A 13,904-nucleotide genomic window follows, 5' to 3' on the forward strand; every position below is an offset into this window, starting at 1 on the left:
TTGGGTGTGATGAGAGTTACTACACTGTGTAGAAACACACTCCAGCGTGCATAATTAGGTCATCATTATATGCTGTGTACACCACCTATCAATCCCTACATACATTGATTCAGTCCACAAACATTCTGCAAGTGTTCTTGAAAGTGAGCGATTGTTACACTCTTCACAATTCAGAATTCTATCACCAAATACTGTTTCAATCACATTCATCAGGTACTTCATTAACCACGAAATTCTGGCCCTTTGTGAACTGAGAAAAAGGTTAACTGAAATCATGGGATGTAAAAGAGTGCTCAAAGAAAAGTGTAAAATAAAATGTATATGATGGGGGGAGGGGGGGGGCATTATTTTCTGACAGTTTTTAATGTATTTTGAACTAATTAATTTTAATTTGTGTTTAAAGTATCAACTTGTGGTGGACTGGCTGGAACAGAATGCAGCAGATGATAATGTAGAAGACAGAAACAAAGCTGTCATGATACATTACTTCACAGACAAGACAGTGAACTGGGAAAATACTATTCACTGCTTACAGGTAACATCAGGCATAATTCATTGATAAAGACTAATCTGAATTTTAATATTTTCTCTCTCTCCTTCCGTGTATGTTTTATGTTTATTGATTACTAAGTTTCTTTCTCTGTTGCTGTCACAGCAGGTTTAAGGATCATTGTCTAAATTTTATTCTTAATTCAGTGTAAATAGATTGTGTTAATACAACAACAAAAATAATCAATTTTTAACAATATAATGTTACTGCGCAGATAAATCTACTAAGTGGCGGCAGGGGGACATACATAAAAAAAGATTTTACTTATGCAAGCTTTTGGAGCTAATGACTCATTCTTTTTGGCAGAAGAGTTGAAGGGGAAGGAAGAGGAATGAAGGAAAAGGACTTTGAGTGGTTTAGGAAAAGTCACACAGAACCCCAGGTCAGGAATGACGGACAGACGGAATGAGAACGAAAGATTGATTCTTCTTTTTTAGACCGATTCTTTCTTCCTCGTCCTGCCTGGTAAGTCTTCCCTGACCTGAGATTCTGGGTGACTTTTCCGTATTCTATCCCTTTTCCTAAACCTCTCCAGTCCTTTTCCTTCACTCCTATACTCCTATTCCTTCCTCTTCAAACTTTGTGCTAGAAGAAGGAACCACTGGCTCTGAAAGCTTGCATATGTAAAACCTCTTTTTATATATGCATTTCCTGCCACCATTTTATGAGCAGATTTTTCTCTCTCCTTACTTTGTAAATAGATTGTGTGATATATTGATAGTGTACTAATCCATCAAAACAATTTATAGGACAGGTGACTGTATATCAACTGTATTTTGAGTTTTTGTGACTATTGAAATGTGCTAACATTCCTGCCAGTGTCACAATCACTGACAAAAGGCAATAAAATTTGTATTTACCCCAAATACATGTCAACTGTGTGAAGTTGCTAAAATTTCCAGTGATGAGTTCATGGAAGTGGTGGATGTTTGCTTTGGATACAAGTCCTCTGTGATTGAAATTGTTACTTGTCTTCTGTGTCTCACCGCAACACTTTCCAGTTAACTATCAGCCCTAAAATAATTTTGGACAGAGAATAGCAGTATTTGTGATATCCTATTGCTTTATATCTCATTCTAACAGGTTCTTACGTACCTAGCCAGGTCATACTTATGTACACAGATAAAAGTGTGCTCAGCCTAACAACTAAAGGATGTTTACAGGGCAGTATTTTGGAACATAGCCATAGAGTGCCTATTACAAAATATGACAGTGGCACGACCAACAACCCGCTAGGTGACTTAAGCAGATGATTGTAGCTGGGAGATCCAGGACAGAGACCAGACAGGCAAGAATTACAAGAGAAGAACTGCACAAATGGTGTTTCATAGAGTATGTGAAAAGTTGTTGCCCATAAAATAATTCACAAGTGAAGTGGATGACTTTAAATTACAGGAAACCCGTACAATCAAGACTGTGCAAGAGAACATACGAAGAGTACTCACATTTCGATATTTAGGCATCATGTTGAGTGGGGAAAAAAAAAAAAAAAAAAAAAAAAAAAAAAAAAAAAAAAAAAAAAAAAAAAAAAACATTCCTAGTTTATCAATAAATTTTCTCAATTTACAAAACATGTCACTTAAAATAAAACACTCCAGCTTTCAGTAGCTGTCTCCTACATAGTCATCAGGTGTTCAGTTACTGACTGCCAGGGCTGACATGGTGTTCTAGTTATATAGCTGCTATGTCAGCATTTGGAACATTCCAGAGGAGCCGAAGTGAGTCATGTGTGGAGGGCAAGTTGGGTGGCTCATAGATGCTCTAGCCTTCCATGGAACTGAGTGACATCAGGTGACCCAAGGTGCCATCACCACATTTGAAACAATTTCTTCCGCATCCCTACAATCATCAAGCCTCTGTCTTTGCTTTAGCTCAGTGTTCAAAGCTCCTGCCTCCATGCTCTACTAAGTATACACCTCTGGTCTCTCTTAAAAACGGTGCTATTTATACTGATTTTGGCCACTTATTTTGTAGCAGAATCCCAATATGATTATGTATGAGCAAAAACTATCATCATTTTAAACAGTACATTGTGTTATTTTTCTTGGAGATTTTCAGACACGGCTGACTTCTCAAGTTCGCATTGTTTATTATGTTGTGAGTGCTCTGCACAATGCTCATCAGCAAGCAACAGTGTGAATAGTTTGTCTTGAGCAAATGCTACTCCATTCAGAAGGGACGCTATACATGCCATGAGCTTAAAGACCTATGTTATCTGTAACCAGGAGTAACAACATACCTCGCATCTTGGAGGTGGGACAGAACACTGGTCTCAGGCCACTTCTCTTCAACAAGCATCCTCTCATGCTAGTCAATGCATCGCAGTATGGAAGGAATGCAGCCAGAATGGCCACTTCCACTTCACAAGTACATGAAAGCTTCGCAATTTCTCCTTTGCTGTAACCATTTTCCCCAAACACTCACTTCAATGCCGAAATGCAGACTCTAGATGGTAGTCAAAAAATAATCTTTACCCTGTGTGCCAGAATGTTCAGGGCTTCTTTCTTGTGTACAGGATGGTGAAAACTGTTGGTGTGAAAGTACCAGTCAGTGTGCACAGATATCTGTCGCACTGAATGACCAAGCTGGCCTCCTGCCTTCCGCTCAGCTGAAACACCCAAGAAAAGTGTTCATCCCAACATTAAATTTACTGTCAAGATGGAGAGCAATAGTGAGCTTCTGTTCTTGGAAGTAGTATATTTACATAGGACAATCTATTTGCACTGTTCGTGAGTGTTGTACAGAGCACTCAACACATTAAACAAATGGAATTAGAAAACAGACACAAAATATAATTTGGAAAGGTGACAGTTTTTGTTCATTTATCATCATATTGGGATTCTGTTACAAAAGAAATGGCCAAAATTAGTATGAACAGCACCATTTTTAAGAGAGATCAAGGGTGCACACTTAGTAGGACAAGAGGTGGTGGCTTTGAGCGTCGAGTGAAAGCAAAGACAAAGACTTGATGATAGTAGGGAGGCGGGAGCAGCAGTTTCAAATGTGGTGCTTTTGCCACCTGACGTCCCTCGGTCTCGTGGTGGCATGGAGCTGCCACGAGCTGCTGAACTTGATTTTCACACATGCATCCTTTTGGGCCCCCACTGGAAGGTTCCAGATGCTGTTGTTGCATCTATATAAGCAGAACATCGTGCCAGCTCTGATGACAATGACGACAGAGATGGCTGTTTAAATTCACGCAGCTGGTAAAACAATATGATATTTTTGAAGCATGCCATTGTCAGACACCCAGTGGATTCAGAGTTTGTTATAAATGCCAGCAGCTAAACTGTGGACATAGTGCAGGAAATAGTCCAAAATAGACTGAAAGTGCCATTGAAGGTGAACAGAATATATCACAAATACACCTATCTGTCATTGTGGCACACAGAGAAGGTGCCTGTGCTCACAGACGTGCTGGTAAGGGCAGTTGTTCTGTGCACAGGGAGGAGTATTGCTTCGAGCTACAGAGGCTTACTGAATACCACCAGACTGACTCTCGTTGTTACTGTAAGATATGACCCTAGGTTAAGAGTAGTGGTGTCATGGCTTTGCTGTTAACTAATAGAATGAGAAGTAATGAGAGGGGAGGCAAGAAGCATGTAAAGAGACTTGTTCCCAACATTGAGTAAATATTGCTGATTGGGAATGTTTATCCATCTCAGGATACAGTCCACTTTTAGATATTATCAGACACCATGTCTTAACATACAGAACAAGGCGTAAGAAGCAAAAGAGAGGTGTATGTAACTGGGACAACTTGGAGCAACAGAACATATAATCATGAAGTATGCAATGCATGGCCATGTGACAGAGGATGAGCAGTACCTGTTGAGAGACAAAAGTATACACAATATATTCGAGGATAGAATATTGTACAATGTGATGAACACTGTATCTCAGAAAGTGCCATTACATGAGTTGTCATTGTTTCTATCAGAGACCCAGAGCAGTATGAGAGGTGAAATGAAGAGAACAATACAGGAAGAGAGAAAAAATTTAAACTCCACATTGATGTTCCCTAAAAGTAGCGACTATCAAGTATATTGAATACTGCAAAATAAAAATTAAGACAATTAAACAATGTTCATGTTTGATAGGAATCAGTTGAGGTATATGACAAGTGTGGATAAATTGAGAATTTTTTTTAGTCTAATAATTCTTACATGTCTCAAGAAGCATCTTGACATCAAAAGTATTAAAGACAAGTCTCTTTAAATATGTCTGCTTGTGTCTGTATGTGTGGATGGATATGTGCGTGTGTGGGAGTGTATACCTGTCCTTTTTTCCCCCTAAGGTAAGTCTTTCCGCTCCCGGGATTGGAATGACTCCTTACCCTCTCCCTTAAAACCCACTTCCTTTCGTCTTCCCCCCTCCTTCCCTCTTTCCTGATGAGGCAACAGTTTGTTGTGAAAGCTTGAATTTTGTGTGTATGTTTGTGTTTGTTTATGTGTCTATCGACCTGCCAGCGCTTTCGTTCGGTAAGTCACCTCATCTTTGTTTTTATATATAATTGTTCCCACGTGGAATGTTTCCTTCTATTATATTGATATCAAAGTATGTAAATTGTTAAATTAATTATCTCTCTAGCTTTAGATGAAGATCTAGCATCATGTGAAGGAAGCAATGCATAGGGGATGAGGAGAAGATTGTGCTCATGAAGGTTTGTTCCAGGTTTAAACATCCACTTAGGTAATATTTAGTTCAAAAAAGTGAGTGTTTATAATTGCAATACAAAAGTAACCCTCCAATCACAGATGATTTTCAGATTTTTCTGTCTAAAATTGTGGAACTGTATTATTCTGAAATTAGAATAGTAACAAGAATTGTAGTAAAGGACTGTAACAATAAAACTTAGAATTGAAATTAACAGTGACTTTTAATTGATGTTTAATATGCATGATGTGGAAAATGCTAAAATCATGTTCGATGTTACAAACACAGGAGAAACTTATCGATAATTTTTCTGAGTGCTTGGAACATCATGGACTGCTGGAAAAGTGACCCTTGTTGTGACTTTGTGTACCACAGCAGCAGACACATGGGCGCCGACACTGGTGTGTCCAGCAACGACACTGAACACAAGTGTGTCCGCACTTCGTCTTTTCAGATGAGTCCTGATTTTTATCTGCAACATAGCAATGGATGTATATTTGATTTGGCTGCTCTGAGAATCGTCATTTTGAGATTATGGTTCGCAGCTTGTGGTCTAGTGGCTGTTGTTGCTACTTTTGGATCACAGGGTCTCGGGTTTGATTCCCACCCGGGTGGGGGATTTTCTCCACTCAGGCCTGGGTGTTCATGTTGTCCTCATCATCATTCGGAAAATGGCGAGGTTGGGAACACACACAGGCACTGATGACCTCAATGCCGAGTGCCACCAGATTGTTTTTGTCATTGTCATCTTGAAGTGAGGTAAAATAAACAATCTCTTAAAAATGGTTACAACAATTCTGACATGAGAAAGTATATGAGTAAACTTTTGGGTGAGACTTGAGAATGAGCAAAATGCAACTCCCAGTGTCTAGAACAACATGTAAAAGTTTGCATGGGAAAAAAGTGATCCCGGTGTACAAGTAATCCTTTAGTTATATCCAGTGTGATAAGAGTGTGCCCCGTGGAATCATACAAAAAGAACTAAATGCGCATGTGTGTCTCACCTGCAGATGGCAGTTTAATGTACGGAACATTAAATTTATAAAGTAAATGCAAGGTAGGAAAAAAAAGAACTGGATTAATCCTCAATTTTAGTATTGTAGACTGTTTAAAGGGATTATTAGATGAATGTTGTTAATGATAATTATAAAACCAGTGGCAGACAAAATGCAGTCAAAAAAATTAAGCGGTGGGTGTATATATCTGGTTGGCTGATATCAGCACACATGAAAGGTCAGAAAGGTTTAGTAATAGTTTGTTCGAAATTATATGTGGGATTAATGAAACTCAAAGAATAAATTGGCACTGTGTTATGCTAGAATTATACATCATACATCTACATATACAGCTATAGTCTGAAAACCACTGTGAAATGTATGGCAGGGTTATGTCCCATTGTACCAGTTATTAGGGTTCCTTCTCACGTATGGAGTGTGGGAAGAATGATCGTCCGAATGCCTTTGTGTGCAGTAATAATTCTAATCTTATCCTCATGCGCCATATGTGGTAATGTATGAGGGGTTGTAGTATATTCCTAGAGTCATTATTTAAAGTCTGTTCTGGAAACTTTGTTAATATACTTTCTCGGTATAGTGTACATCTAAGAGTCTTCAAGTTCAGTTTCTTGAGTATCTCTATGGCTCTGTCCCATTGATGGAACAAATATTTGATCATTTGTGCTTCCTGTCTCTATATGTCTTCAGTATCCCCTGTTAGTCCTATTTGCAATGGACCCTACACACTAGAGTTATATTCTAGAACTGGTTGCACGAGTGATTTGTAAGGAGTACCCTGTGTAAACTGATGGCAGTTCACCAGTATCTACTAACAAACTGAAGCGTACCACTTGCTTTACCTACAAAGGATACTATGTGATCATTCCATTTCATATTCCTAGAAATTGCTAGCCCCTGGTGTTTCTATGAGTTGACCAATTCAAACAGTGACTCATTGATATTATAGGCGTACGATACAACATTTTTTTCGTTTTGTGAAGTGCACAGTTTTACATTTCTGAACATTTAAAGCAAGTTGCAATTCTTTGCACTACTTTGAAGGTTAACAAGATCTGACTGGACATTTATATACCTTTTTTTTAGATAGTACTTCATTATAGATAACTGTATCATCTGCAAAAAGTCTGAGGTTACTATTAATATTGTGTGTAGGGTCATTAATAAACAACATGAACAGAAAGCGCTCCAACAAACTTCCCCAGGCCACACCTGAAGTAACTTCTACATCTGATGATGTCTATCCATCCAAGATAACATGCTGTGTCCTCCCTGCCAAACAGTCCTCAATCCAATCACAAATTTCAGTTGGTAACCCGTATGATCATACTTCTGACAATAAGCATAAGTGTGGTATTGGATCAAATGCTTTTAGAAAATCGAGAAATACTGCATCTACCTGACTGCCTTGATCCAAAGCTTCCAGTTTGTCATTTGAGAAAAGTGCAAATTGGATTCCACATGATTGATGTTTTCAGAATCCATGTCGGTTGGTTTGAGAAGGTCATTCTGTTCAGGATACCTCATTATGTTTGAGAATATGTTCTAAGCTTCAACAACAAGTTGATGTCAAGAATACTGGGTGGCAGTTCTGTGGATCTCTTGCTACTACCTTTCATGTAGACAGGTGTGACCTGTGCTTTTTTGCAACAACTGGGAACAGTCTTTTGTTTGAGAGAGATACAATAGATTATAGTTAAAAGAGGGGTTAACTCAGCTGCAAATTTAGTATAGAATGTGACAGGGATTCCATGAGGCTCTGGAACTTTGTTCAGTTTTAATGATTTCACCTGTTTCTAAACACGCTGACACTCCCTGAAGGGGGCTCATCACTCTGTGGCAGGTTCGTGCTTGACTACCATGGGGTCCCAGCCTTTGCATGCATCTTTTCTCTTCCATGTTGCTTGCCTATCCCTCCCTTGGAGAACAAGTCTGGGATGTTTTGGAAATGTGTTCTGCATATTCAGTTGCTGGTATCAGAACAGTCTCTCCACTGCCTTCCGTTCCTTCTCCTGAAAGGATAGAAGGAATACTCCCACGAAGACTTCTTACGTTCCTCCAGCCAACAAGCATCTCGGCATTCCTCTGCCAACTGAAAAGGCTCCAAGAAGTCAAACAAAGGGAAGTGGTCTTCTCACACACCACCAACTGTTTTTCTGCCCTGGACTCTGCAGACCGGCAGAATGAGAATGTCAACGCCTCTGCAGACACCAAGGAGCAGAATCATCCTGCCTCTGTGGACTGTAGCAGTGAGGCTTCGAACACTGGCACTCGGCAGCTTCCGAGGTGACACCTCTTCATTTTTTTGTACATTGTGACTCTCCTCCAAGGGAATGTTTGCAGCCTTCAGTTCAGCAAAGAGGACCTACGGCTGCTCTTAGAATTGCAGTGTCCACCTGTACTCTGCCTCCAGGAAACAGAATTGTGTCCTCACGACTGCTTTGATCTCTCTCGTTTCTTCCAGGTTTGCTTTGACCTTCCCTCTGTGGACAGCATTCTGTCTCATTGGGGGAGTCGTGCTGCTCATCAGGGATGATATTCATAGTCAACTCATCTCCCTGACTATCCTGCTCCAAGCTGTTGCAGTCCGCATTTTTCTTCCTCGCTTGATCTTTTTCCTTTGTACCATTTACAGCCCTCCGTCATTCAGTGTCACCAGGACAGACTTCCTCCTGCTTATGGAGCAACTCCCCCACACTTTTCTGCCGCTTGGTGACTTCAGTGCGCACCATGTTCTTTGACATTCTCAAAGAAACTGTCCAAGTGGAGCCCTCTTGGCTGACCTCAATCAACCTAACGTCATCTGCCTTAGCATGGGAGCACCCACATTGGTTTCACACCTATTCCCATTTGGACCCCTGCTTCTTCAGTGTCTGGCTCACCCGTTATTTTGAGTGGTCCATTCACTCTGACATGTACTCAAGCGACCATTTTCCGTGTGTCAGCTGACTCCTACGTCCGACCTCTGTGGAAAAAAATGGCACTTCCTAAAGCTGTCTAGAGGCTTCACTCCTCCCTGGCGACCTTGGATGAACGTCATTTCTCCAGTTGCAATCACCAGTTGGAAGCTGACCGGACTGATCGTGTTGTTGGATGTGCCTTCGTCATTGACACCGATGTTTTTTGGTATCGGCTTCTGGAACACTGCTCAGTATTTACAGCAGAGCTCTTTGCCCTGTATCAGGCCACACAATACATCCTGTGACACAGGCTTTTTAATTGCATCATCTGCTTCGACACTCTGTGCCCTTCAAAGCCTCTGTGTGCTGAAACTTCCTGGCAGATTAAAACTGTATGCCCGACCGAGACTCGAACTCGGGACCTTTGCCTTTCGCGGGCAAGTGCTCTACCAACTGAGCTACCGAAGCACGACTCACGGCCGGTACTCACAGCTTTACTTCTGCCAGTACCTCGTCTCCTACCTTCCAAACTTTACAGAAGCTCTCCTGCAAACCTTGCAGAACTAGCACTCCTGAAAGAAAGGATATTGCGGAGACATGGCTTAGCCACAGCCTGGGGGACGTTTCCAGAATGAGATTTTCACTCTGCAGCGGAGTGTGCGCTGATATGAAACTTCCTGGCAGATTAAAACTGTGTGCCCGACCGAGACTCGAACTCGGGACCTTTGCCTTTCGCGGGCAAGTGCTCTACCAACTGAGCTACCGAAGCACGACTCACGGCCGGTACTCACAGCTTTACTTCTGCCAGTACCTCGTCTCCTACCTTCCAAACTTTACAGAAGCTCTCCTGCAAACCTTGCAGAACTAGCACTCCTGAAAGAAAGGATATTGCGGAGACATGGCTTAGCCACAGCCTGGGGGACGTTTCCAGAATGAGATTTTCACTCTGCAGCGGAGTGTGCGCTGATATGAAACTTCCTGGCAGATTAAAACTGTGTGCCCGACCGAGACTCGAACTCGGGACCTTTGCCTTTCGCGGGCAAGTGCTCTACCAACTGAGCTACCGAAGCACGACTCACGGCCGGTACTCACAGCTTTACTTCTGCCAGTACCTCGTCTCCTACCTTCCAAACTTTACAGAAGCTCTCCTGCGAACCTTGCAGAACTAGCACTCCTGAAAGAAAGGATATTGCGGAGACATGGCTTAGCCACAGCCTGGGGGACGTTTCCAGAATGAGATTTTCACTCTGCAGCGGAGTGTGCGCTGATATGAAACTTCCTGGCAGATTAAAACTGTGTGCCCGACCGAGACTCGAACTCGGGACCTTTGCCTTTCGCGGGCAAGTGCTCTACCAACTGAGCTACCGAAGCACGACTCACGGCCGGTACTCACAGCTTTACTTCTGCCAGTACCTCGTCTCCTACCTTCTGTGTGCTGTACACCGTCCATCCCTTAGTGCAACAGCTCCAGGAAAGCTGTCACTTGCTCACTCTTGATGGAGCCACTGTGATGTGTCCAGGAACCCAGTCTGGCAGGAAATACCACTGACACTGCTGCGAAGGCTGCTGTCCTCATACCTCAGTCCACTAGTTCTTACATTCCCTCCGATTATCTGTGTGCTGCCGTCTGTCAGCAGGTGGTGTCACTTTTGACATCACCACTGGTCTTCCCTTATGGGAACAAGACTTGTTTTATTAAGCCTCTCCCAGCAGCTTCAACAACTTCCTCTCGGTCTCCTCGCCATGAGGAGATCATTTTATTAACTACATTGCATATTGGGCACTGTGTTTTTAGCCATTACCATTTGTTAAGTGATGCTTCCCTACCACTTTGTGCTCATTGCCCTCAACCTTTGACGTTTCACCATTTTCTGACAAAGTCCTTTTTTAACCACTTGCATTCTCATTTGTGTTTGCCATCTGAGTTATTAACTGTTTAAGCGAACGGCACGTGGACTGCCGACCGCATTGTACTTTTTATGCGTCATTGCAATACGACAAAGAACATTTAATCTTTTTATCGATGGTATATTTTATGGACCCCTCTCCACATCCCTGTTTATAGCTGTCTGCCCTTTCATTGACTGCGATTAGTGTGCAGTCATTTTTAACTCCTCTCTTTGTCTTTGTCTTCTGCTGTTCTGACATGGGTGGATATTTGAACATGGAGTTGAGCATTTTGGCTTTTGCTTTGATACCCTCATTATCAGTTCCTCTCTCGTTCACTTGGTTACTGTACATTAACTTTGGTGCCACTAACAGTCTTTAGAAAGAACCAGAAATTCTTTGGTTTTATTGAAATACTGTTTGACAATATTCTGCTAAGGTACTCACTGAAGGTGTCGTGCGTTGTTCTCTTCAAAGTCACAGGTTTCATTCAGCATCTATCTTATAGCCCAACACTTTCTTTTACACCTACTATGCAGTAATCTCTGTTTCTTTAGAAGCTACTTTACAGTGACTGTATACCATGGAGGTTCTCTCAGATTGTGAACTGTCCTACTGGTTACATATCTATCCAGTACATGGTCAACTATTTCTTTTGAACTTGAACAATGTAGGAAAAGATGGATTACTACTTACCATACAGAGAACACATTACGTTGCAGGCTGGCACAAGTAGACACTTATATAAAGCTTTCAGTCAGAGCCTTCATCAGAAAAAGAGAAACGCACACCATTCATACATATTAGCAAGCATGCCTCATGCACACATGACCACCATCTGACAACTCAGGACGGAATGCTACTATCATGTGGGATGCTAGCAGTAATCTGGAGGGACTGAAGAAGAGGAACGGGGAGAAACAAATGCACTCTGTCTGGCGGAGCATGCAGAGACTAGAATGGCAACAGGCACAGTATCAGGAGGTTGTAAGGCTGGAAGGTAGGGAAAAAAAGGAGTGAAAAAGGGAGGAGTGGGGAAAGATGGATGGGTGTGTTGGCAGAAGGTGGCAAACAAAGGTCAGAGAAGAGAATGTGGAAGAGATGACAGGACAGGGGGTGGAAACTGTAGGATGGAGGGTGTGGGCAGTATATTACCATAGTTTGAGGCTGAGCTAATTATGGAAGCAGAGAATGTGTTGTAAGGATAACTCATACCTATGCAGTCCAGAAAGACTGGTGGTGGAGAGGAGTATCCAGATGGCTCAGGTAGTAGTGAAGCAGCCATTGAAGTCGTGCATTTTCAGCTGCGTGTTGTGCCATGGGGTGGTCTACTTAGCTCTTGGCCACAGTTTGGCAGTGGCTGTTCATACTGATGTAAAAAGCTGTGCAGTGATTGCAGCAGAGCTGGTAAATGACATTGCTACTTTCACAGGTGGCCCAACCCGTGATGGGAGAGGATAAACTTGTTATAGGAGTGGAATAGGAAGTGGTGGATTGGGCAGGCCTTGCACTTGGGTCTTCCACAGGGATATGATGCATGTGGCAAGGGGTTGTGATTGGGATTGGGAGTGGCATAGCGATAGACTAGGATGTTGTGGAGGTTTGGTGGGCAATGGAACACTACTGTAGGAGGGGTGGGAAGGATCTTGGGTAGGATGTTTGTCATTTTAGGGCATAGTACACAGAACAGGTCAGAATACTGTTGCAGAAACAACGAAAAAAGCATGCCAATTTGAATAGAACACAAAATCTCCAAGATTGGCGATTTTTGACAGAAGCTTGAAAATTTAGCTTGGACTTCAGTGCGAGATGGTGATAAGTTTCCACAACGAAACTTTGTCTCAAAACCTAGCAGAAAATCCATAGAGATTCTGGTCGTATGTAAAGTATGCTAGAGGCAAGACACAATCAGTGCCTTCTTTGCGCAATAACAGTGGAAATACTATCAATGACAGTATTGCGAAAGCAGAGTTACTAAACACAGCTTCCAAAACTCCTTCACCAAAGATGATGAAGTAAATATTCCAGAATTCGAATTAAGAACAGCTGCCAACATGAGCAACTTAGAATTAGATATCCTCAGAGCAGTGAAGAAACTTAAATTACATAATAAAAAAAAAGTCTTCTGGTCCAGACTGTGTACCAGTTAGGCTCCTTTCACATTATGGTGATGCAATAGCTCCATACTTAACAATCAAATACAACTGCACGCTCAACAAAAGACCCATATTCAAAGACTGAAAAGTTGCGCAAGTCACACTAATATTCAAGCAAGGAAGTAGGAGTAATCCACTAAATTGCAGGCTCATACTGTTTACATCAATTCGCAGCAGGACTTTGTAGCATATATTGTATTCGATCATTCTGAACTACGTTGAAGAGAATGGTTTATTGACTCAGTCAACAAGCATTTAGAAAACATCATTCTTGTTACACGCAGCTAGCTCTTTACTCACACAGTGTTGAGTGCTATTGACTTCAAATTGATTCTGTATTTCTAGATTTCCAGAAGGTTTTTGACACTGTACCACACAAGCAGCTTGTGGTGAAATTGCGTGCGTATGGAATATCGTTGCAGTTATGTAACAGAACTCATGATTTCCTGTCAGAGAGATCACAGTTCTTAGTAATTGCCGGAAAGCCATCAAGTAAAACAGAAGTGATTTCTGGCATTCCCCAAGTTAGTGTTGTAGGCCCTCTGCTGTTCCTTATCCATATAAACGATTTAGAAGTAAGTCTGAGCAGCCGTCTTAGGTTGTTTGCAGACGATTCTGTTATTCACTGTCTAGTAAAGTCATCCAAAAATCAAAACAAATTGCAAAATGAGTTAGAAAGGTATCTGCATATTACAAAAATTTGACCCTAAATAATGAAAAGTGTGAAGTCATCAATATGAAT

General features: G+C 41.7%; 1 protein-coding gene and 1 non-coding gene across 2 annotated transcripts in view; one reads left to right on the plus strand and one right to left on the minus strand.

The window, feature by feature from the left end:
• LOC124788890 (nuclear pore complex protein Nup107) overlaps positions 1–13,904 on the plus strand; it is a 244,504-nt gene that overhangs the window by 131,796 nt on the left and 98,804 nt on the right. Inside the window, exon 5 of the mRNA XM_047256175.1 lies at positions 404–535. Within this exon, the coding sequence (XP_047112131.1) occupies positions 404–535 (132 nt within the window). The remainder of the gene's footprint in view (positions 1–403; positions 536–13,904) is intronic.
• Trnas-cga lies at positions 9,514–9,588 on the minus strand. The gene has a single exon. It is a non-coding gene; the product is annotated as a tRNA-Ser (tRNA).

Source organism: Schistocerca piceifrons, chromosome 1 (assembly GCF_021461385.2).
Source record: "Schistocerca piceifrons isolate TAMUIC-IGC-003096 chromosome 1, iqSchPice1.1, whole genome shotgun sequence".
NCBI classification, from domain to species: Eukaryota; Metazoa; Arthropoda; class Insecta; order Orthoptera; family Acrididae; genus Schistocerca; species Schistocerca piceifrons.